This window comes from Akebia trifoliata, chromosome 12 (assembly GCF_017979445.1).
Source record: "Akebia trifoliata isolate Shusen 1 chromosome 12, ASM1797944v1, whole genome shotgun sequence".
Taxonomy (NCBI): domain Eukaryota; kingdom Viridiplantae; phylum Streptophyta; class Magnoliopsida; order Ranunculales; family Lardizabalaceae; genus Akebia; species Akebia trifoliata.
The window spans coordinates 13,088,563-13,113,516 of NC_141386.1; the positions used below are offsets into that span (position 1 = coordinate 13,088,563).

The 24,954-nt window shown below is 32.6% G+C and overlaps 1 protein-coding gene across 8 annotated transcripts in view; it reads right to left on the reverse strand.

Moving 5' to 3' along the window:
* Nucleotides 1–1,731: 1,731 nt before the first annotated feature.
* The window catches only part of HBP5 (SOUL heme-binding family protein), a 45,416-nt gene continuing 22,193 nt past the window's right edge, over nt 1,732–24,954 (reverse strand). For 2 of the 8 annotated variants that reach the window (XM_086417722.1, XM_086417729.1), the window contains exons 5-8: nt 19,182–19,264; nt 18,868–18,999; nt 11,761–11,974; nt 1,732–2,022 (exon numbers count right to left, since the gene is read on the reverse strand). In XM_086417722.1, the coding sequence (XP_086273848.1) occupies nt 1,978–2,022; nt 11,761–11,974; nt 18,868–18,999; nt 19,182–19,264 (474 nt within the window). In that variant the 3' untranslated portion in view covers nt 1,732–1,977. Of the gene's footprint in view, nt 2,023–3,393; nt 3,434–6,772; nt 9,754–11,760; nt 11,980–12,002; nt 12,179–18,867; nt 19,000–19,181; nt 19,265–24,954 lie in introns of those variants that run through there. The other 6 variants (XM_086417723.1, XM_086417725.1, XM_086417724.1 and 3 more) reach the window with 6 other exon arrangements.

The following is a 24,954-nucleotide window of genomic DNA, read 5'->3' on the forward strand; positions in this document are numbered from 1 at the left end:
GCACTGAATTCATTACATGTCCTATCGAGACAGAATTTGTAACTTGTTATCTTCTTGCTTAGCAGGCAAATATTACCTCCATGGAAAAGTTGATTAATTTGGATCGACATGAGGGTCTAACTACATTGCATTGCCAGAATCCGTGTTGTATATTTAAAACAGGTTTACCTCTTATCTCTTCCTTCTCCGAGCTCGGGTTATGGAAGAAGGAACCGAGAAGGAGGTATCAGCAACAACTGGTTTTATTACGGGACAGCTCATGATGTTCATATCGATCTATTATGCGCCTCTGCATCTAGCATTGGGTAGACCTCATACAATAACTGTCCTAGTTCTACCGTATCTTTTGTTTCATTTCTTCTGGAACAATCACAAACACTTTTTTGATTATGGATCCACTACCAGAAATTCAATGCGTAATCTCAGCATTCAATGTGTATTCCTGAATAATCTGATTTTTCAATTATTCAACAATGGTTTCCATTGAATGAATAATTGATCCAGATGCTAAAAATAATAATGCTTCCGAATAGGCGAGAGTGATCAAATGAAATAAAACAGCTCTATATGACCCCATACCTTCAAGCATCAATATCTATCTTTCTAACACTTCCAACATAATAGTGCGGCTAAAAAGTTACTATCTAATTAAGATTGTAGTTGGATAATCTTAATCAGAGCTGAACTTTTGTTGCAAGTTTCCGTTTTGCAAATATTATGTATGCATTTTAGGTATTTCGGGAAGATTTATTCTCTGGCGTGCTCAACACTTCACCAAGTGATGAAATTGTATTTGATTTTTAAAGCACAAAAAGCTAGACATTTTCTGATTTTTCAAGCATCGAGCTTAACGCCTTCTATTTTTTCAAGTGGCGATCATCACCACTGGATAAATCTTCACTAGAGCCTTAAATACATACGTAATTAATAATAGTGAAATAGCTCACTAGCGAGAAATAGTTACATCTAAATCTTCAAAATTTTGAGTATTACATTCTTTGCTCATCATTCATCATGACAAACTGTCTTGAGTAGATCATAAATTATGTCTAAATTTCTAGATTATTAGTATGTCTCCATTCATCATTATAAATCATTGGAATGATCGCAACAACCATTGAAAAACACTCAAGTAATGTAAAAGGGGGTACAAAAGGTATTTTGGATACGTTTGAACTTTTCTCAAGTGAAGTGCAGTCAGAAAGAAAAACTTTAGTTTGCACGCAAAAATTAGGGGTTATGTTCAAAGAAAACCCTATATTAGGGTTCATTAAGTAATTTTCCCAAAAAAATTCCAAATGTTATACTATTATGTTATCATCCTCAGGTCTAGGATTAGGGGCAGAGCAAGGATTTTCTTATAGTGGGGGCAAATTATGAGAAGGCCCGATTAAGAGGCAATGTCATCAGCAAAAAATTGACAAATGGGGAGTGAGGTGAGGGAGTGGGGACAAACGGGGCATGTAATTAGTTGAAAACATATGGGTGTCTCAAAGTTCTGTGAGGGGAATTGCCCCCACCAACTCCTTACTAGCTCCACCCCGACTAGGACACTGGGTGATTCGTGTGGCTCACACCACAAATAGTGGAATGCTGATCAAGATATATTGAGGGTTTAAAAGGGTAAACTTTGACACCAAGGTTGGTCGAATTCAAATCAATTTTCATGTATAAAAATACACGCATACCTGCCGGAAAAATTGGAACCCTATATATTCTAACATGTAAATGTGAATAATTATAAATATGACCACTAACTTCAAAAATTAAAATTTAGGTACAATTCTCTGAAATTTAATAGTAATTCAATTCTTAATCATGGAATCCAATTTTTTTACATTGGGATTGAGTTTGGAATGAAAAAGCTCTTGAAATATACACATTTAGATGACCGTTTTGAGTTTGAAGCATTTATAGTAGCATCATGCAGGGTAGAGAAGACAATTAACAAAATTATTCGAAGGATAGCAATGCACGCTAATCCAATGTGAACTCGTCCAGCCATATCAACACCTCATTCCTCTTCAATGCAAAGCAACCACAAAAACAAAAGAGAAATCATAATTTAAAAAAAGTATGATACAAACAATATAAATATATCAAAATATCAGTTTTATAAATTTTCCAATGGAATTTGATTCTGTGATGATAGTTTTAAAACTCAAAAAACTCAGGCTCAAAATCCATCAAGTTGAGTCAAGTTAACCAACTACTCACAAGTTGGCTCGGATGAGTCAAAGAAAATTTAACAAATAGATTTTAATGTTTTAAAACAAATAAAAATATTTATATTTTATTCTCCACAAAATTATTATATATATATATCTCGTTTGGTTTATCTATGAATTCAGCCTAGGAGTCGTAAAAAAAATCTTCAACCCTTGTATTTTGTTAAGATTGGCTATGACTAAGCTAAGTCAATTTGATTTTATGTATTTTTTTTATTATAAATAATTAAATGCAATTATTAGTTTAAATATTTATTATATTAAATAAATATGATTTTGTGATTAAATATTTTCTTATCACTTTATTTCATTATAAATTATAACTATTTAAATATAAAATTCATTTAATAAGCAATGAAAGTGAGTTAATTGATTAATATACAAGATGACTGAGTGAGTCAATTCGATTTTTGGGATGAAACAATATGTTAAGATTTAGAGTAAGTCTAGCCTTACTAACTTAGCAAGATTTCCAATCTTACAAAAGATTGTTGAGATCACTTTATAGCATCGAAAAACATCATCTCATGCCACATGGATTTAGAGGATGGAATTCTATAAATTTTGAAGAAAAAACTCATAAAAAATTATTTTCCACCGCTAAATTTTAATTTTAAATTTAAGAGTTTAGTAGTTGTCCTTTTTCAAAGCAATATATCACTCGGACATAGGGACAAATCCGTATCTAACCCGGATCTGACTCATATTAAGGGACATCAACTCATATTTTTCCTTGGATCCACTCCAAGGTTCTAAACCCTCTAAATTCGAATCACTTGAATTTTGGATAAAATTCTCATTTTATTACCTATTTTAATCACCTTATTTTATTAAAAAATAATGATTATTTAAATAAGAATCTAGATCATGAATAATGTAAAGTGAGTTGAATAATTTATATTAAAGCAGTCAATGGGTTTTGTTTTGGCCTGATCCAGTCCAACCCGCTATTGATAGGGTTTGGGTTTAGTTATTAAGTCCATTTAATTATCAGGCCGAACCAATCTAAGCCCATTTAATAATAGGACCAAGCCAGTCTAAGCCTATTTAATAATAGGGCCGAATTAGAGTTTTGAATGTAGGTCTGGTGGGTGGCCCGACCCACTATATTATATTAGATATAATATATAATAGTCTTATTATAAATTAATAATGATCCTCTTACCTTCTTAATGTCTTTGAAAATGGGTTTGGCCCGACCCGACCTGCAAATGGCCCGAATGTTGATGGAAGTGGACCGTAGGTGTAATGTTAAAAAATAAATAAATAAATTGACCAAGTCAACTATTGTTGACTGAGTCAACTATTGTTGACTCAAGTCAAGTCAATCATTTTTTACTCAAGTCAAGTCAATTTTAGTCAACTAATTTTGACTAAGTCAAATTGTCCAAAGTCCAACTTTCTAGAAAATTCTAAAAGAATTAGAATTTTTTTTAGTAATATTTAGATATTATTTGATAATATATAAATATGGTATTAGCTGATTTTTTTTTTATTGTTTCACTTTCTACACAAAAAAGAAAGAGAAAAACAAGAAGGAAAATGAAGATAAAGGAAAAAAAAAGAGAAACAAGGAGGTAAGCCATTGTAATTCTTTATGATAGTTTGAGTAAAAATTTAAGAAAAAATATTGCTGATTTTGTAGTTGTAAAATATAATTTATTTTATTTTTAAAACTTTTCTGATTTAGTAATTTTAAAACAAAAGTTGTTTTGTAATTATTTTCAACAATATGCACATGTTTTATATATATTTATATTATTGTTTTTATGAGTTTAAAACATAGTAGTAGTAGTTGTTTTATTTAAAAAGAATTTATTATATGCTTGTAATTGGTTTATACATGTTATATACGTATTTTTACATGCTAAAAATAAAATACAACAACTATGAAAGTTACTGTTTTTACATAAAATTGATATAATATGTATGCTAGATTGAATAATCAAAAGTTATTTTATACGTAATTTATACGTGTTTTATACATATTTATACATGTTAAAAATAAAATACAACTATGAAAGTTATTGTTTTTGTATAATATTTTACTATGTATACTAAATTGAATGCTCAAAACATCTGTTACTTAATACATACTTTATACATATTTTATATGTATTTTATACGTATCAAAAAGAAAAATACAGCAACTATATAAGCTGTTGTTTTTACATACATTCAAATATTTTGTTCATATTTTATAGGCATGCATGATTTCGAATATGTTAAATTAGTGGACAATTTACTTTAATCGTTTTGGTGATGGGTTTCCAAGAAATGTTTCTAATTAAACAATTGGGTAATAAAAATAATTTATTAAAATAAATATGAGAACAAGTTCTTAATTGATTGCCGTGTTTTTTAAAATACCTAGTTAGTGAAATGCTTTGGCGTATGCGGTATAAGACACGAAAGAGAGAAAAAATGAGGTGATGCTTCATTCATACATTGTGTAAGACATGAATGAGAGAAATGCTTCAACTAATGGTCGTGTAAGACATGAAAGAAAGAAAAAGAAAAGAGAGATGGGACTGTACATTTAAGAGCGGACTAGGTATTTAAAACACGTGTATGTTTTACTTTCAATACGTTTTGAAAAGAAAATAAATACTTATATGTAGTATTTTAGTGATTTATTAAAGAGATTGTGAAAATCTATAAAGAATAACATGTTATAACATTTTCGAACCGATGTGTTATTCTAGGATAATAGTTGCGTTGTTTAAGTTCTTATGTATTATGAGATGCATAAGAACACAACATCATAATAGAAACATCACAACAAGAATCCAGAAATTTATTTTTCATTTTTAATAGAGAACAAGATGTAAATAGTTGTATGATTGATAGAGATTATCGAGGATCACATGCACGCCAGATTGGTATAGATGAAGATGGTTAGTTAATGATTATTAATAGTCTAGAGTAGTCAAGAAAGAATGACCTACTTGATTTGGCTCGTTTCTTAAGGCCTTGGTCAATGGCCAACCTGAACCGGAAAACAGTTACTCAAGTTGTGGCAGAGATTGGCCATAAACTCAAGAACTAACGGTGGAGTTCCACACTGATGAAGTATTAAAATAATCGTATTTTGACTGAGATGTTCACATCAGTCATGACTCTCAACTCTCTATTATAGTACTCTATTATTTGATGTTTTATTATGAACTCAAGTTGTGGCAGATTTTTAATTGTGTTTCAATTTCATACTAGATTTTATGACATCATTGTTCAATTATATGTTGAATATCAAACATGCATGATTTACGAATTCCTAGAATGTTTAAATTGCATATAAGGTGCTATTTTTTAGAATTGTAAGATTCCCTTACTGGGTAACTCCCTTGTTACTCACCTCTATGACATCACAAATTTCAAGTGCATCCTTTCGAATAAACTCATTGTCATGGCTTTATAGATGATCAGTCCAAGCTTTCAAGAGTGGAGCATGGGTACTACTGGTGAGTTTCGAACTAGAGTTTGGTTTGAGAATATAAATATGTTTTGTTGGATAATGATCAGGTATGACATATAGTTATTTATTTGTCGTTTATGTTTATATATTGACTATCATGATATGGGTTATATATCAGGTCTTTGGATTCAACTTGGGAATCATGAGGATTAGGGTTGAGTTTTTGGGGCGTCATAGTAGGGCTATTGATGGATCGGATCAGACCCGAAATCCGATAACTTCGAGTCTAGATTGATGTTTTGGATTTCAATAAGGATTCGATCTGATATCTTACTAGATAGGAACTGGATCAACCATGTCCCGATCTAGTAAGGACTTGATCTAGTTACATGTTAGAAAGTATATAAATTATATTATATATTTATTGAAATGTGTGACGTTGATTTAGATTTTGTATATAAAATCGGATTTGGCCTGATCCGATATTTATTGGATCAATACCAAATAAATTTTGATTCGATCTGAATCCGATCCATTGATAGCCCTAGTGGACCAGGCTTAGACTAAGGTTTTATTTATTAAATAGGGCCCAGGCTCATATTTAGATGGGTTGGGTTAGGGCCTGATTTTTTAGATTAAAAGGCTCGGCCTATTTAAAGCCCGACCCATCCCGGTCCATTGACAACCCTAATTTATATACTAGATGATTTGGTGAGTCAACTCTATTTTTGGGATTAAAGATTTTTATCTGAAGTTGTAAATCCCACCCACATAGGTGGGAGTTGTAACTCCTTTAAAAATGGGAGTTGAGGACCTTCTTGAAGTTGCAACTCCATGGAATTGGTGAACCAAACAACCAATTAGGATTCTAACGGGAGAGTTGTAATTCCAACTCCCATTTCCAAACACGCCCTTAGTGACACATAAAGGATCTTCCTCTAAGATTAGCCATGGGGGTAGATATCAATATTTAGGATTCGGATTTAAATAAGAATCTAGCTTAGAGGTTGTTTTACATGTCCAACCTATGAGAATTGTTGACCCTTTTTCTGCATTAGAAGGGAAAAAAATTCCAAGGATTCAGATATTTAATGAAAAAATCAACGGAGGAATGTGAATCTATGGATTTCGTTGGTATTCAGGATTTAAAAACTAATGATGAATGGTTTTCATGGAGCAATAAATCTTTTGGGTCTTGAAGAATACTTTGCAAATTGGATAGGGTATTAATTAGCATGGCGTGGATAGTTACTTTTCCACAGATGATTCTCACTTATTTTGCCATGTGGGGTGTCAAATCATTTTGATTATCGCTTTAGAGCTTGGAATAGAGAATATTTTGATTTTGTTCACTATCGAAATATTCAAGCTAAAGGTAATCTTGTTCAGATTCAGAGACAACCTATGGATAGGGTTTTTCAGGTTCAGGAGGCCGAAGCATTGAAAGTGTATAATGCAGAACTTGATGAAGAGGAAATTTTTTACATACAAAAATCAAGAGTTTAGTGGCTTAGGGAGGGAGACCGAAATTCTAGATTCTTCTACAGTTCAATAGCCTCTAACATCGCTAGAAATGGAATCATGGAATTGGAGACAAATCAAGGTGAATTGATCATAGATGAAGATAGTAGTAGAGCCTGGGCAACACGGTTCTATTCAAAAATGTTTCAGAATTCCAGCCCGAATGTAAGTTTTCAAATTCCTTTTAATTCAAAATTTATAGAGGAAAATGTGCATATTTTATTGAATCATGTAGACAAGAGACAAAATCTTTAATTTTTTAGTCTCCAAGGAATAAAGCTCCGGGGCCAGATGGATTTGGTATGGAATTTTTCACCTTTTTCTGGGATATTGTGGGGAAGAATGTTTGTGATGTAGTTATAGATATTTCAGACATGGGAAGATGTTGAAAGAAGTAAATGCCACTTTGCTCTGCATAATCCCTAAGGAGGAGAATGCTAAGAGACTTGAGGAATTTAAACCGATAGCCCTTTGTAATTTTGTCTACAAAATTATCTCCAAAATCCTGTCTAATTGATTAGCCTTGTGTCTTTCCTCCTTAGTCTTCCCCCATCAATCAACTTTCGTTAAAGGTAGGAAAATTTAAGATGACGTTATTCTTGCCTATGAAATGGTCCATAACTTCCATCTTTCTAAATCTCCTGAATCTATTTGTGCTTAAATAGACTTAAGAAAAGCCTATGATTGTGTTAACTGGAATTTTTTTAAGTTTGTGCTTTAATAATTAGGTTATCCTTCAATTTGGGTGGATCTGTCTTGGAATGTGTGTACACCGAGTTTTTCTATTCTCATTAATGGAACTTCTCATGTTTTTTTAAAATTAATCGAGGTCTCAGACAGGGTGATCAATTGTCTCTTTACCTCTTCACGATTATTATGAGGCCTTTTCGTGCCTACTTAACCATAGACTATCCTCCAATTCTATCTTGTTATGTAATGTTATGGGGATTAGAGGTGTATCGCATTTAGTCTTTGTGGATGATGTTTTGATTTTTTCTCAGAATGACTTATCTTCAATTGAAAACATCCTGAATAACTTTGCTTAGAGTGGTCCTTCCCTTTTCCGATCTATTCATCCAATTAGTTGGGATAAGGTGTGTAAACCTCTTGATAAAGGAGGCCTTGGCATTCAACGCCTCAGGGATAACAATAAAATTGGCATGGAAAAACTCTATTGGACATTGGTGGAAAATGAAACTATTTGGGCAAAGTTGATGGGGGATAGATATATGGCTAATGGAAATATTTGGGGTTATCAAGCTCTGAATAATACTTCATGGGCTTGGAGAGGCATTTTGAAAGCGCGTGATTTGATACGAAAACAAATCCGATATATAGTTGGGAATGGAGAAAACACGTTGATATGGAGGGACCCCTGGTTAGAAGAAGAGAGTATTATCTCGAGATATGGGAACCATATTGTAAACCAATTTGATAGTATGCAAAAGTTTGAGTTTTTTTTTTTTTTGATTATTGTTGTTGGGTATTCCCAACGCCATATAACGAACGTATGACTGCTGTGGAGAAGTTGATCAAGTCCAAAACAGTTCCAAGAAGGTTGATGAATGATAAGATAGTCTGGGCGTTGAATCGTAGTGGCAAGTTCACAGCTAAATCTGCTTATCTATCTTTGTGTGATGATATCAATTCAGTGGAAGGGAAAAAAATCATTTGGAGAAAAAGATATGTATCAAGGTTCTCTTTTATAGCTTGGTTAGCTATGCATAGGAAACTCTCTAATATCGAAAATCTTAATAAGAGAGGGTTCCAATGGCTCTCTCGTTGTCAGTTGTGTTTCAAGAACCATGAAACGAATGATCATTTATTTTTTGGTTGTTATTTTACTAGTTGGGTATGGAACCAATGCTTGAGAAGGTTTGGAATTTTAAGGGAGGGTTCAGGATCGGTCATAGTGGAAGTTTTGGTGATTAAAAAGCTTTCAGATGCCGAGTAAACACATCACTCAGATGTTGGTTACTTCCTTATGTGCCGCTATTTACTTCTGCTGGAGAGAGAGGAAGAAAAGGGTACTTGAGGAGAGATTGACATCTAAGGAGGTAGTGTTTATAAGCAAGTGGAATCAGATCAACATAATAGATGGTTCACAGTCTTTGTGGGGGCAGGATTCGACTTTATAGGCAGAGATAGCTGTGGGACTATTCGTTTTGCAGGTTGGAGTACTTCTATTGAAGATGACATTATAAAGATTGAATTAGAAGTGATTTTAGAGGCAATGAAACTTGCAAAGATGCGGAATCTTCAAAATATCCTAATTTCATCAGACTCACTCTATTCAATCAAGAACATCAACAAGGAGATAGAACCAGCCTGGAGTTACTTATAAATCATTGCTGAGATTAATTAACCATGTGTTTCCTTTACAATATGTAGGTTTGAATTCTTTTGGAAAGAAACAAACCGAGCTACTGACTTTTTAGCTCGGTTGGGCTCATATGCGGAGCAATTTTTGTAATTGAAGATGAAGAGAATTTTCCACGAGAGCTTATGCGAATTGTAGAGGAAGATCTTACATGTATATACACTCCACAGTAGTGTTCACTCGATAGTCGGCTGAGTTTCAAGTTGACACTATAGTAAAATTAGCAATATTAGGTTGACTCGCGACCTAGAATGGTGTCCCATTTCTATAGTAACATATGATGTTTATATGGAACTTTTTGGTTGGAGATTCAATACATTGCGTTGCATGCCATGTAGAGAGCCCGATGTGTTTAAAACTCCTACCAAAAGGTATCACGCAGCCCCGTTCCTATAGAATAGGAACGGGACACCATTCTGGATCCTAATACTATTAGGTTTACCGCTGCATGTGTAATATTAGATTTACCCTTCGATTGATAGTCAAGATCCCTTTTTGTTGATGAATTAACGATTTTTCAAAACACCCTTCGAAGCTTAAATTATTAAATTAAAATTTGAATAAAAAAAAAAAATCCACCATTTATTCATAAATTTTTGGCCGAGGTCAAACCTAATCTCATATTTCAGGGGGGTAAATTGAATATCTCACATTTAACAGGGGGTTATACTAAATTACCCAAAAGGAAAGACCTAGAACAAGAAGATAAATATATATATATAGGGGGGCGTTCAATGGCCAACTTTTTAGCAAACTTTTTGGCAAACATTTTCAAAACATGAGTTAGAGGTTTTGGAATGGGCTGATTTTTGGTGAGGAGGATCTTCAGTGGAGATCATCATCACCAAAAATCAGCCATTCCAAAAACTTCTAACCCCATCAAAAACAGTTTACAAAAAATGGACGGTCCACGATTTTTCAGCTGGTAAACATGGGTTAGAAGTTTTGGAATGGGCTGATTTTTGGTGAGGTGATCTACTCACCGTAGTGATCATCCTCACCAAAAATCAGCCCATTCCAAAACCTCTAACCCATGTTTTGAAAAATGTTTTGCCAAAAAGTTTGCTAAAAAGTTTGCCCTTGAACGCTACCCATATATATATATATATGGACACCATTCTGGATCCTAATACTATTAGGTTTACCGCTGCATGTGTAATATTAGATTTACCCTTCGATGATAGTCAAGATCCCTTTTTGTTGATGAATTAACGATTTTTCAAAACAACACCTTCTAAGCTTAAATTATTAAATTAAAATTTGAATATAAAAAAAAAATCCACCATTATTTCATAAATTTTTTTGCCGAGGTCAAACCTAATCTCATATTTTTCAGGGGGGTAAATTGAATATCTCACATTTAACAGGGGGTTATACTAAATTACCCAAAAGGAAAGACCTAGAACAAGAAGATAAATATATATATATATATATATATATATATATATATATATATATATATATATAGGATCAGGTTCAAACAAACGACAACCATTTCAACACACATATAGACAACGTGTTTTGTCTTATATGGGCAAAAATGTTTGGAATGGGCTGATTTTTTGTGAGGATGATCTCTGTGGTGAGGAGATCATCCTTGCCAAAAATCAGCTCATTCCAAAACTTCTAGACCGTCCAATTTTTGTAAATCAATTTTGATGGGGTTACAAGTTTTGGAATGGGATGATTTTTTGCCAGGATGATCCCCTCATCACAGAGATCATCCTCACAAAAAATCAGCTCATTCCAAACATTTTTGCCCATATAAGACAAACACGTTGTCTATATGTGTGTCGCAATGTGTGTTGCAGGAACCCGACCCATATATATATATCTTCTATTACCCTATGTGTTTTGTCCTACATGGGTTAGAAGTTTTGGAATGGGCTGATTTTTGGTGAGGATATCATCCTCACCAAAAATCAGCCCATTCCAAAACTTCTAACCCCATAAAAAATGATTTACAAAAAATGTACGGTCTACAATTTTTCAACTTGTAAACATGGGACTAGAAATTTTATAATGGGCTGATTTTTGGTGAGGAGGATCTTCTAACCGTAGAGATCATCCTCACCAAAAATCAGCCCATTCCAAAACTTCTAACCCATGTAGGACAAAACACGTAGGGTAAAGTGTAGTGTGCCGAACGGGACCCTATATATATATATATATAATGGAAGAAATTATATGAACATAAAACGGAGTGCGATGGTTACCATGATGAAGTTCCATGTTCGACCTGGATCATTGTAACGAGCAAGCAAACAACCCTCTTTAGGTTTGAGACCATCTCTAACAAGTGTGGATCGAAGCATTTCCTCTTTTTCGTAAACAATTTCTTCTGTTGGTTTTCCACTGAACTTGGAAACTGCTGCAATGCCTCCTTCCACCTTTCTCAAGTTAAGTGACTCTTGATTGGGATCTGGTAAACTGATCTAGATGCATGGTTAAGATATTAAAATATAGAAATTAACATCATCTTTACTATATCTTACCGGAAAATGTTCGAGTGATATTAAAATTGACATTGTTTCACACATTGCTGATGTGGATGTGTCTTGTGTGTTAGGAACCATCGATGCTTTTCATTGAGATATGAGTAAAAAACATTTATGGTGTTGTGGCCACCTCCACCTGAGCAATGTGTGAAATGATGCCGAATTTTAATATCACTCCAGCATGATTATATTATTATATAATGAGAAAAGGCAGAGTAGGAGTGGTTAACACAGAAATTTGAGTGGTCATAAATGCCCCTATTTTTATATTTAAATTTAACAATCAGAGACATTTTGGTAATAAATCTAGAAAATTGCAACCTACAATTCTATAATCACGTTGCTTAACTTTCAAAATAATAAAAGTATTCTTTTTAAGTATGTAATTTTCAAAAACATTTAATCAATATTTTAAATTATAAATAAAGCCCTTTGATACATGTGTGTTCGCACATGCCACCTAATATATAAAAAAGTCCGACTAGCCTTACTATGATAGTGAGGAAAAAAGGTCTTTCTAAGCCTAATTCACCATCAAAAAGACCTTGAGATGTGCAAAACAAGTCTTTGAGGTTCATGACAAATCTCAAGGTTTTGTTCTACACATCTTGAGGTCTTTTTTTATGATGGTTGAGACTTAGTAACGCATTTTTTTCACTATCATAGTAAGAAAAGGGTTTCTCTATGTATACCGACGGAAAATCAAATAGCAGTTTTTAGACACTAAAATTTGGAAGACCAAAAATGCCCCCACTTTTACATTTAATCATACTATTGTCATTGGCCATTTTCGTCATCTAAATTTAGAAGGCCAAAAACGTCCCCTCTTTTGATTTCAATGATTTGGATTGTTAATCTCAACATTTCAAAAAGGAAGTGAGGGGGCATTAAGAAGAGAAAGATCACTAAATGAACCATCAAGTTACCAAGCTAAAGGTGCCACTTAACTAAGTGGTAAAGGCTTGAGGGGAGTTGATCCCCTTAACATAGGTTCAAATCCTATTGAACCCACCTTCACCTTCATTAACCACTTACCTCTTGCTTGCTTAAAAAAAAAAAAAAAAAATACCAAGAAAAATATTAGGGGGGATTTAGAAAGAAGTCCCTCTTGCAAGGCGATCAATTTTCCCCAAGTAACATGTGTAAGGAAAATAGGTATACAATAATTTTTTTTATTTTTTTATTTTTATTTATTTATAAAATTGGGTATACACATTAATTTGAAATAGTTACAAAAAATGGATATATGCCCATTCTAGTAAATATCATTTTAGTCCAAAATGGGTTATGTCGTCTGCCAATATCTAACTTAAATTACATCTATGCCCTTAATTTAAGTTGTTCTTTTTTAAAACCATGCCCATTTAGAGCAAACATCCTAAGCACTTTTTTAAAATCATACCTATAGAGGCGAAATCTTGGATGGCCATCAGTTTCTCAAGATTTACCTCTAACAATCAATCTTCATTGTTTTTTATGCACTAAAAAATGATCAAAAATCACACAGACAAATAACAAAAGAGGAGGGAAAAAAAAAGGGAAGACAAGAAGCAAGATTTGTTAACGAGGTTCGTCCCAAAATCAGACTATGTCCTCGGATTCCGAAGATCCATTCCACTATTCTTCAAGCCATTACAAGATTTACAAGTCATAGTCTCCTCTCCACTTCTTTTTTTTTTCCTAAAAGCCCCACTTTCTCTACCTATTTGTTTTCCTTATATAGATAGAGAGACAAATCCTAAAAGAAAAGTCAAATCAAATTAAGATTCTCTACAAAATCTATCCATATCTAAAAATAGATATTCTTTAGTCAATTAGGAGACTTTGTGATTCTGAGTTAGATTATAATCTTAACTAAAAATCTAATTAAGGATAGATTTTGTAGAAAATCTTGATTTGATATGACTTTTTTTTAGGGTTCGTCTCTCTATCTATATAAGAAGAATGAATAGGTAGAGGAAAAGGGGGGGGGGGGCTCTTAGGAGAAAGAAAGAAAGTAGAGAGGAGGCTAGGACTTGTAAATCTTGTAATGGCTTGAAGAATAGTGAATTGGCTCTTCGGAGCCTAGGGATGTAATTCGATTTTGAGACGAACCCCGTAAACAAATCTTGCTTCTTGTCTTGTCTTTCTCTTTTCCTTCTCTTTGGTTATTTGTCTGTGTGATTTTTTATCATTTTTAGTGCATCAAGAACCAAGGAGATCGATTGTTATGGGTAAATCTCGAGGAACCGACGGCCATATGAGATTTTACTTCTATAAATTTGCATCGTCCGTGGGAACAAATCAAGAACACTCACGAAAACTACATGGTAGAGTGGATTAATGAATGGTGAGGGAATTTTGGGCACCTTATTGGATTCTAATTTGGTTATTAAACCCTTTGATCGGTATGGGTTTCATCAGATAAAAAGTAGTGGCACATCAGGAAATCACAGGTAGTAATTTAATTGTGTCTTTATGGTGGTGACGATCAATTGTACAAGGTGCTAAGTTAGTGTTGTTCGGGGAAACAATCATTGGAAGATGCATGAGAGAAAGAAACGTGTAGATTACTAAACTTTAAATGTGGTGTTGTATCAACATCAAGAGAAAAAATAAATACAAAAGGTAAAAAGGTAAAGGTAATGCTATTAATACTACCAAGGTATTCTAATATAACTATGTGAAAGGTATGATGATTGGTTTGTGTACAACATGAAGATATAAAATAAGCGGCAGGTTGCAAGGTCTTTGTAACTCTACTCCAACTTGATGGGCAGAGCACAGAGTTGGGCACAACCACTTGGCTCCTTTGGGGTTGCAAAGTCTTTGCGACTCTACTTTGATATGATGGGCAGAGCATAAAGTTGGATGTGACCGCTTGGCTCATTTGGGATTGCAACGTCTTCGTGACTCTACTCTGATATGAAGGGTAGAGCATAGAGTTGGGCGCGACCGCTTGGTTCCATTGGGGTTGCAAAGTCTTTACGACTCTACTCTAACCTAATGGGTAGAGTGTAGAGTTGGGCGTGACCTTGCTCTATCCTGAGTAGTAGATTAGAGCAGACTGTATAGGTAAAACAGAGTAGGACTGTGTTGGTAGAATAGAGCAGGACTATGCAGTAGAGCAGAGCATAGTAGGACTGTGCAGGTAGAGCAAAGTAGACTATGTAGTTAGAGCAAAACATACTGTGCAGGTAGAGCAGAGCATGACTATGCAATAGAGCAGAGCAGAGCAGGACTGTGTAGGTAGAGCAGAGTAGGACTGTCCAGATAAAATAGAGTAGGATTGTAAAAGTAGAGCAGAACAGAGCATGATTATGCAGGTAGAGTAGAATAGAACTGTGTAGGTAGAGTAAAGTAGGGTCGACAAAGTTATCTTGCGTGAAAGAGTAGCCTTGAATGGCTTAAGGGTCTTGAATGGCTAATGTCTTGAGTGACAACTCTATAGTGAGAAGATGAGGGCTGAATAACCAAGACGTCCTGAGTAACTACAAGGTTCCAAGAAACCATCGTTTCCTCAGAGAAAGAGCAAAAAACAATATTTTCATAAAGTAAAGTGAAGACACAAGAGTAGTATAATATTCTCATAAGTGGATCTCGACCTCACCAATCTCTACTGACGAAAAGGGGGCTAACTATAAAGGGTAAAATCGGTATTAGGCACATGACGCAAATAAGACGAATATAGATGATCGATCACATGATAATTCATGCATATCTCGAGGCATTGATATATCCTTGATTAGATTTTTAGTTAAGATTGTAATCTTACCCAGAACAGAAAGTCTCCTAATTGACTAGAAAATATCTATTTGTAGATGATAATGATAGATTTTGTAGAGAATCCTTATTTGATTTGACTTTTCTTTTAGGGTTTGTCTCTCTAGTTATATAAGGAGAATGAATAGGTAGAGGAAATGGGGGCTTTTAGGAGAAAGAAATGGAGAGGAGCCTAAGGCTTGTAAATCTTGTAATGACTTGAAAATAGTGGAATGGCTTTTCAGAGCCCGGGGATATAGTCCGATTTGGGACAAACTCCGTAAAAAAATATTGCTTCTCGTCTTCTCTTTGGTTATTTTTCTGTGTGATTTTTGATCATTTTTTAGTGCATCAAGAACCATGAAGATCGATTGTTAGGGGTAAATCTTGAGGAACTGACGGCCATCCAAGATTTTGCCTCTACAATACCCATTTAGAGGAAACCACAGTTATACTTTTATGTTTAATATTTAACAAATGCCTATAGTTTGTACGAAAAATCATGTAAATGGATGCATCTTTTGTGGGGGATAAACATCCCACTCCAGCTACAGTGGAGTGGGGTGCACAATATTCCATTTTATTACCTTTCCTCTGCAGCCCCTTGAACTTTATTGTCTTTCCTCCCCCCACCTTTTTAATAATATCCCTCCAATTTTAGGATAAATTCCCAAATACTTACAATTATTTAATGTAATTCCAACCGTACATTACAGGTATTTACATGGTTTTCATTTCATTACTTTAGGGCCAAATTACTCATATTGTGACTGAGAATTATAAGATTACCATCAAAAGTAAATGACATTGTTGTAAATCAATTGCATGTTTACCAAAACCATCATAATGGATTTGGCATGTTTATTTGCAATTAAAATTGTTCAATTTCTTAGAAATATGCATTATTATTATAAATTCAAAAAATAAAAAACATGGAGGAAAACTTGTTAAAGAGGAATGTTATAGATCTTTCAATGTCTTAATTAACCTTTGTCAACTTCTAGAACATTTTTGTCAACGTTTCTACAGATGTTTGTCAACCTTATTCTTCATATTTATTAACTCATAATAATTTTATTGTGATTATCTTAACTTAAGAGGAAAATATAATTTCAAGAATTAAAATATGATTTTAGCAGACATTGTATCCACAATTGATATTGAGTAAATTATTGATATTGTGTATATTTGTCGAATTAATACATAGTTATATGCATGTTTGTTAAAGACTAATATTGAGAAAATTATTCATATTATGTATGGTTTTTCGATGTAATGCATGGTATTATGTAAAAAATTACATTGAAGAAAACTTGATAAGAGAGAATGTTATAGATCAGTCAACGTCATTGTTAACCTTTGTCAATCTCTGGGCATTTTTTTCCAACTTTTATACACATGTTTGTTGACCTTATTATGCATATTTGTAATCTCATGAAAATTTGATTGTGATTATTTTAACTTAAGATAAAAATATTATTTCAAGAATTAAAGTATGTTTTGCAGCAAAATATCAAGATGGCAGTATATCAGCAAAATGGTCAATCATTTGTTAAACGAACATAAAATATTGAGGAACAAAGGTATGTCTTCTTATCCTTTTTGTTGAACCCTAACTCTTGTTGTTCATCTTCTTCGTAGTTTTACGGAAAAAAATGATGGAGGGTCGCAAAATCAAAATTTTTTAACATATTTTTATCTAATTCGTTGCAAAATTCTTTCGATTTTGATTAGGTCTTGAATAAACACATCGTTAGTAAGTATATTTTGTCTAATTCCGAATCCAAAGTCTGAATTTTTTAACATATTTATGTGTAATTCCTCACAGAATCAATTTTTTTTTTACCATAATATTATGTACTTTGTTTGTGAAATCAAATTATTTAAAACATTATACAATTGACAAATTGATCTATTTATGTTGGAAAAATTCATCATTTATAATGTACATATAAGATTGATAATCCGATTTTTTAACATTAAGTCATATTGACAAATGTACAAGTAAGGTTGACAAATGTATATGTTATGTTGTTAACTTTACATAGAATAGTTGAAAAGTATACAATGTGTTGTTAATAAATCTATAAGTTATGTTGATAAATATATTAGTAGAATTGACAAATATAATATGTTATGTTGAAAATTTTATAGTCTTAACAATTTTGACTTTTTTTCGAAGGAAAATGAAGTAATATAAATTTCATGATTACAACCAAATCGTCTGTATAGAAGCTCCACACCTTCTTGTCAAATGTCATAGATGAGGAGAATGATACATTTAAGGAGACATGCTTTGGATATTTATTTCATCTTGATGTATTTAAAATGCAAACTATGATCTTTGTCCAAATGTTGAAGAGATATATGGGTAATATTACTTCACTTCTTAGGATGGAAAAAATCAAAATAAAATATATTGTCACCTTTAGTCCCTTCCTCAAATGCTTGTAAAAGAAGATAAACTTAAAGCATGAAGGAGATGAAAATCAAAATAAGTTTTTTTTCTTTTCGTGTACAAAGGAAGGAGAATGAAGAAGGAAAAATAAGATGAATATATTGATGAGAGAAATGAAGAAGAATAAGAGAAAGCTTGTAGAAGAAGACAAAAAGGTCCTTTGAGCCTATGTTGTACCATACACTTCCTAGACTTGCTCATGTCAATTGGCCAATCTCATGTAAACCCATTTTTGATGGCATTTTGGTTACATACGAGAAATACAATAACTTTTTAGTTATACAACAAAACTAGTGTCACTTTGATAATATTCGATAATTATTGTAATTATTTTAGAATTTATCCTCAAGTTTACTATCTTTCCTCTTTTATCTCCTTTTTCAATAATACCCAACTAACTTTACTATCTTTTCTCTTTTACCTTTTTAACCTCAAAGAGGATGCATGTGTTGTAGGCATGGGCAAAACTCTAGTTTTTATATATAAAAAATTATTTATGATAAAGCATATCTAATTATGAAATTATGTAATTTTCAAAAAAGTCGATACCATTTTTGTAATTCTCCCTTAATTTTATTTTTCTTGAAATCAAACCAAACACCTAAAATAATTTATAATAGCTTTACCTACTCAAATCTTTCTCCAGCGGTAGAACTATTTGGATTGATATTTTGGATAATTTAGCATCAAATGCCTGGGTGAAGACTGGAGTTGTCATTGGAATTTTTTCCTTTGAGGAATTCTTCCCAAAAATATATCTGAAAGAGAGAGATAAAAAAAAATATCAATTATACACCAACACAAAATATATATATATATATATATATATATGGTTAGGATATGTTGATTCCTAAGAATGACTCATGAAAGAAACACATGATCCCAACCCTTATATATAGATATATTATCTAACAAAAATGGAATTAAAAAAATTACTCACCCTGCAACATCATTAAATCCAGTTGACCCAGACAACTTGTCACCATTCGTCTCTACAACCACAAACGAAGAGTACTTCCGGACCTGTGATTACACCTAGAGTTATAATCCATAATCCAAGATAGAAATCTATTTAATTAGGCCTCAATTATGAAACAAGTTTGAGATTTTGGTTCTTGACATAGACCTTCAAATATAGGAAAAATGTTAAATGAACTAAAGAACCTTACATAGCATGCATGAGGTACTAATTTTGACCACATGGTTTGTCCCTATTCAATGAACCTTACAGAGATTGAGTTTTATGGATGGAAAGACAACCTATCTCTATGGACAACATCTTTATGTGGAACTAAAAACATGATGAGGTGTTATATTGATATAGAGCAAAACAATTTAAGAACTCTAAAATATAAATTTAAAAAAAGACAATTTTACATCGTGTGATTTAGTTTATAAATTTGGGAGTCTGGTTGGTAGTAAATTTTCAAGGCCTTTGTCTTAAAAAAAGTTTTGTTTTTTGTTTAAATATAACATAGACCATAAATTCTAGAGGGTTGTATCATTTGGTCGAATATGAAAGTCCACATTGCCCAAATGAGAACTGACGTAACGGAAATGTGTGAATTAATAGATTCAAAAGAAATTAAGAGATTATTTTCACTAGAACACACAAAACCAATTTAAATGAATAAATTCAAGCTTGAAAAATAAGAGAAAACTGGAAAAAAATTTGAAATAAGATAAATAACTAAATTCACTATCTATTGAATGAATTATTATCTCAAAATTCATATATGAAGTTCATTACATAGATAACTTTGTCATAATAATTAGAAACCTTTTAAAATATTAAAAAGTAACTTTTTAATATATTTATAATATAATACAAACTTTCTAAACTTATTATAATTTAATTTGGACGCTTTTAAACACTTTTAATTATAGTCTAAACAATAAAAATGAATTTAAACAAAAATAAAAACTAAATAAATTGGAAACTAACAACAAATAATACTCTTAAAGTAACTATGAAATACAAATTTTGATAGAACTAGAAAATAGAAATAAAATCAACTAGATTTAGAAACTAATAAATACTATAACTAGAATTGTAGATGTCCTACATCTAGCCCTCATTTTTGGAAAAAAACACGCCCTGGAGTTGTTCTTGAGGATCTTTTTTTGTTATGTTTTCCATTCAACTATTGTTGTAATTTACTTCTAGTGATATTCATTCTTTAGGCTTAATTTAGAGACTGCACCTGACAATAGCATATCATCAAGAAAATTCATCACATAAGCATTATAATTTAACTTCTTCAAGATACGAAGGGGATCTAATTTTCTTCAACTTGGTCTTGTTGTAATTTCCAATAGGAAAAAAATCTTTACTAAAATAAACCATAACCAAGTTTTTTTTTATACCACTTGAATATTTTATACTTACTGACATAGGCTTTGTACTTGCTAGTAGAAGCTTCAAGGTTAGTTTTTACTTGTTCCTTCAATATGTCATGCTCTTTTGAACTCATGTTATAATTGGATAGATTTGGGAGACTTGCATCGGGTAATAAATCAAGGCGGTGTTGTATATTCCTTATAGGAAGCAATGGATCCGACATTTTCGAAGGAAGAACATAAAAATATTCCTCAAGAAAGGATTGTATTTGATGAGAAACTTGAATAAGAATGTCTCGATTGGAAAGTTGACTATCATCGCGAACACTTGACATATTTCTTTCAAGTCCCCATTGATGTTAATATTGTAAAACCCCAAATTTTTGATTCGTATCTCGAGGAAAATAAATAATAGAATTTTGAAAATCTTGAAAGTAAGACTTAGGGGTAAAATTTTAGGAGGTTTCTGATCATTTTTAAGAAAATTTGATCTCACCAATGGATTCAAAATGATTGAAAAACATACTTTAGCCTGTAAACACGCTCAAATACGAGTTCGAACATAAAAAGTTACAAAATCCGTGATTATCGAGTCGGACCAGGCTAAAATAGTGACTTTTTTTCTAGAGAAAGAATTATTAAGATCCGATCATATCATTGGATTTGTAACGAAAAGTTATTGAATATGGACTATTTATTTGTCATTTTTGGAGCATAGAAAGTTGAATTATCGCCAAAAACGAAAATGACGTCAATTTTATGGGTTACCTCAGGGGAAAAATGTAAATTTTTGTTAGAGATAAAATTTATAGAAATTGACCATACCATTAGATCCGGAACGAAAAATTAGGCAAAATAGAGTATCTATTTATCAGTTTTGATGTCCGGACGGTCAAGTTATTGTTGATTGAAACAATAGGCAAAATACCGATTTTGTCCCAAGATATGTATAAATAAGATTTTTTAATTTTTTCACTATTCACTTTCGTTTTAAACGACCCAAAATCAGCCAACCCATTTTGTTTTTTTTTTTTAAATCATTTTTTCTTTGATCTTCCACCTCAGATCCCTTGCAAACGGCTCGTCGTCGACGACCGACGCAGAAGGAAGAAACGTCCGCAATTGCGTTTTCTACAAAACCCACCCAACCTCTTTCATTTCACTTTCTCTTTCATCCCGTATCGTCAAAAATCAGCCGTATATATATACAGGAGTTTCGAAACTTCGACTTCGAATTGCCTGTTTCGGAGTCAAACTTCCGTCGCAAAAGGGAGAAAAGATGACGGCGTCGAGATCTTCAAAACCACCAGGTTAGATTCAAAAATCAATTGTCTCGAACTTTGAGCCATCTCGATTTTCTCACCATTCATCTCAATTTTTGCGCACGTTCTTCTATCCTTTCGCACAGAGATTCTAAGGAACTCTCAATTTCTATTAGTAATCGTAGATTGTGAAAATTGCATTTAGGATTTTATTAAAAATTGGTGGTGAATTTTCAAAAATATAAAATCTTTTTGTTAATTTAAATTCACTCAAGAACTTGCATGTTTGATATGTTTAACTGTATTTTATAATAAAAATATACGTGGGTAGGATATCTCACTAGGTTATTTTTGTCAATTGGGTCATGTGCACCACTTGGACCTCGTTTTGATCTAAGTTTTGATATTTTTTTCAATATTATTGATAAAAATGAATTTCATAGTTGAAAACATGATTTTAATATTCAATGAACACAAATTGAGTTGATGAATATCAAAAAGTGGATATTTTGTTTGAAAAATTGAAAATTATAAGAATCGAAAAAAGGGAAAAAGGGTATGAAATGGTAAAATTTCAGAGTCACACCCGAGGAGTGAAGTCTGCATTTTACATTGTTGTGTTGTATGTAGGTTGGTGAACGAATATCTAAGGATAATATTACTGGTTGCATATTTATTTACTTTTTATTAGCGCGAGGCGCTGTTTACTTTTCCGTTCTGTTATTTTTTTAGGCCGATTGGACCACACTTACATGGTAGGAAACTGGATATCCATTCTCAACCTTGTATTGTTAATTTCTCTTTTGTTTTCAAATAAAAATAATATATATATGTAGCTATTTTGTGAGTTGTTAAAGAGTCTGTAAATGCCTGAAGGGATATTGCGTCATATCATCCGGAGTGATGTACTATCCTGAGATGTACGGTAAGGACCACCAAGCTCATACGTGGTATGATATGCGTATGAGAGTGGAGTCATAACTGGAATCTAAGTTTATTCCTCTTTATCTTTACCAGTGAACTTGTACTGTAAAGGTGGTCGTATACGAATGGTTTGTATATTTGAGAATCACATGTACGCCTGATAGGCATAGATGAAGATGATCAGTCAGTGATCACTAACAATCTATAGTAGTCGAACGTTCTGACACATCGAAAAGAGACCCATTACTTACGATCACGTCAAACGGCCAGCCTGAGCATGATAAATGGTCAACCAAACGTGATAAATGCAGCGACCAGCCACAAAATCAAGAACTAAAAGTCAGTAAATAATTGTAACATCATGTCCTGACTGGGAGCGATCCAGTCGTGAATCCCAACTCTTTAATTTCATTACTCCACCATGTGTATTATGTACATGTTGCCTTATTTTAATATATAAAATGAAATGCAAGTTTAATGTTTCCATTTGATCAATTCGATTTGTATAAAAGAAAATGCTATAGTGAGCACTGTTGGTTGATGTAATATCAGTTTTAAAATGTTTAGTTGCTTATCCCTGACTATATGTATCGTAATTTTTTTTATAAAAAAAAATTGCATATGTTAAAATGATTTAGTATATTTATTCGTTCATGTTAGGAGAGGTTATTGGCAGAAATTGCTTGCTTCCTTACTCGGTAACCATTGTTACTCACCCTTTCCTTATCCATTTTTTTAGTTTCAGATCCGAAGCTTGACGAGGCAGGTATAAAGCACAAGTGAGAATCATCTGGTGGGTCAGATGGATAGTCAGAGTTCGTCACTTGGTGAGTATTGGGGTTATAGCCCCTAGTGGTGTCGATTGTCCAAAAGTAATAAATTTTTTCTGAGCGTTATGACTTTTGTTAGAGTAAGAAATATTTGTATAATCCTGTATTCTGGTTATTCTTCCGTACTCTGATCTTTCGTACGTTATTAGATGTATATAGGCTTCCGTTAGTATTATATTTTGTATGGATATATGTAGGATTGTATATTGTTTATTAGGTGCAGGTTGAATCGCCTTGGAATGCTAACATAAACAGAGGAGACCATGCCGAAATTTTGAGGTGCCACCTAATACCTTGAGATCTGACATGGGGATTTATGTTAGTGTTTGGCGGGACGCCACAGATATAGCATGTTCCCTTATCTTTGGTTGGTTGGGAAGCCTTGGATTTGGCATAGGAAAGGTGTAGGATCACTTTGACACTACTATGTATGAATGAATAGGTATTGACTTTTTCTCAATAAGTAACATCATTATCTTGAAGTAAAGACCTTCCCAAGAGGATGTGGCTTAGTTTCATTGGAACGATGTCACAAATAACTACATCCTTATATTTCCTAATATAAAAAAAAAAAAGGAAACGTTTACCTGTCACATTCTTCTTGCACTCATCGTCCATCCAACTTATAGAATAAGGTTTAGGGTGATGTGTAGTAGGTAGTTTGAGTGTATCAACCATTGAAATTATATTAACTGAACTTCTACTATATATAATCAATTGATACAACTTGTTTTGCACCTTACATGTAGTTCAGAAAAGACTATGTCAAGTTGAATGATCAACATGTTATTCAGATAATAAGTTGCGAATAACATAGTTGAGATGTTCACATTTTTCTTTTTCATAAGCCTCAAAAATGTCGGCCTTAGCCTTATCATCTTTGAATTCCTTGAACCTCTAGTCTAATTGATCATTTGTTACACAGGATTGGTGTTCTTCAACCATGTTGAAAGTAGTAGGCTCTTATACGTGGCTCTAATATCACTTGACACACCAGAAGTGTGTGAATCAATAGATTGAAAAAAAATTAAGAGATTGTGTTCAATGGAATACACAAAACTAGTTTGAATAAATAGATTCAAGTTTGGAAAAAAAGAAAAACTAGAAAAATAAATTGAAACAAGAGAAATAGATAAATTCAAAATTTATTGAATGAGTTGTTATCTCAAAATCTGAATGTGAAGCTCCTTATACAGGTAACTTCATCATAGCAACTTATAAATCTTCTAAAATACTAAAATGTAACTTTTTAATCTATATCTAATATAATATAAACTTTCTAAACCTATTATAACTCAATTAGGACACTTCTAATTATAGCCTAAAGAATAATAACGAATTTAAACTAAAATAAAAA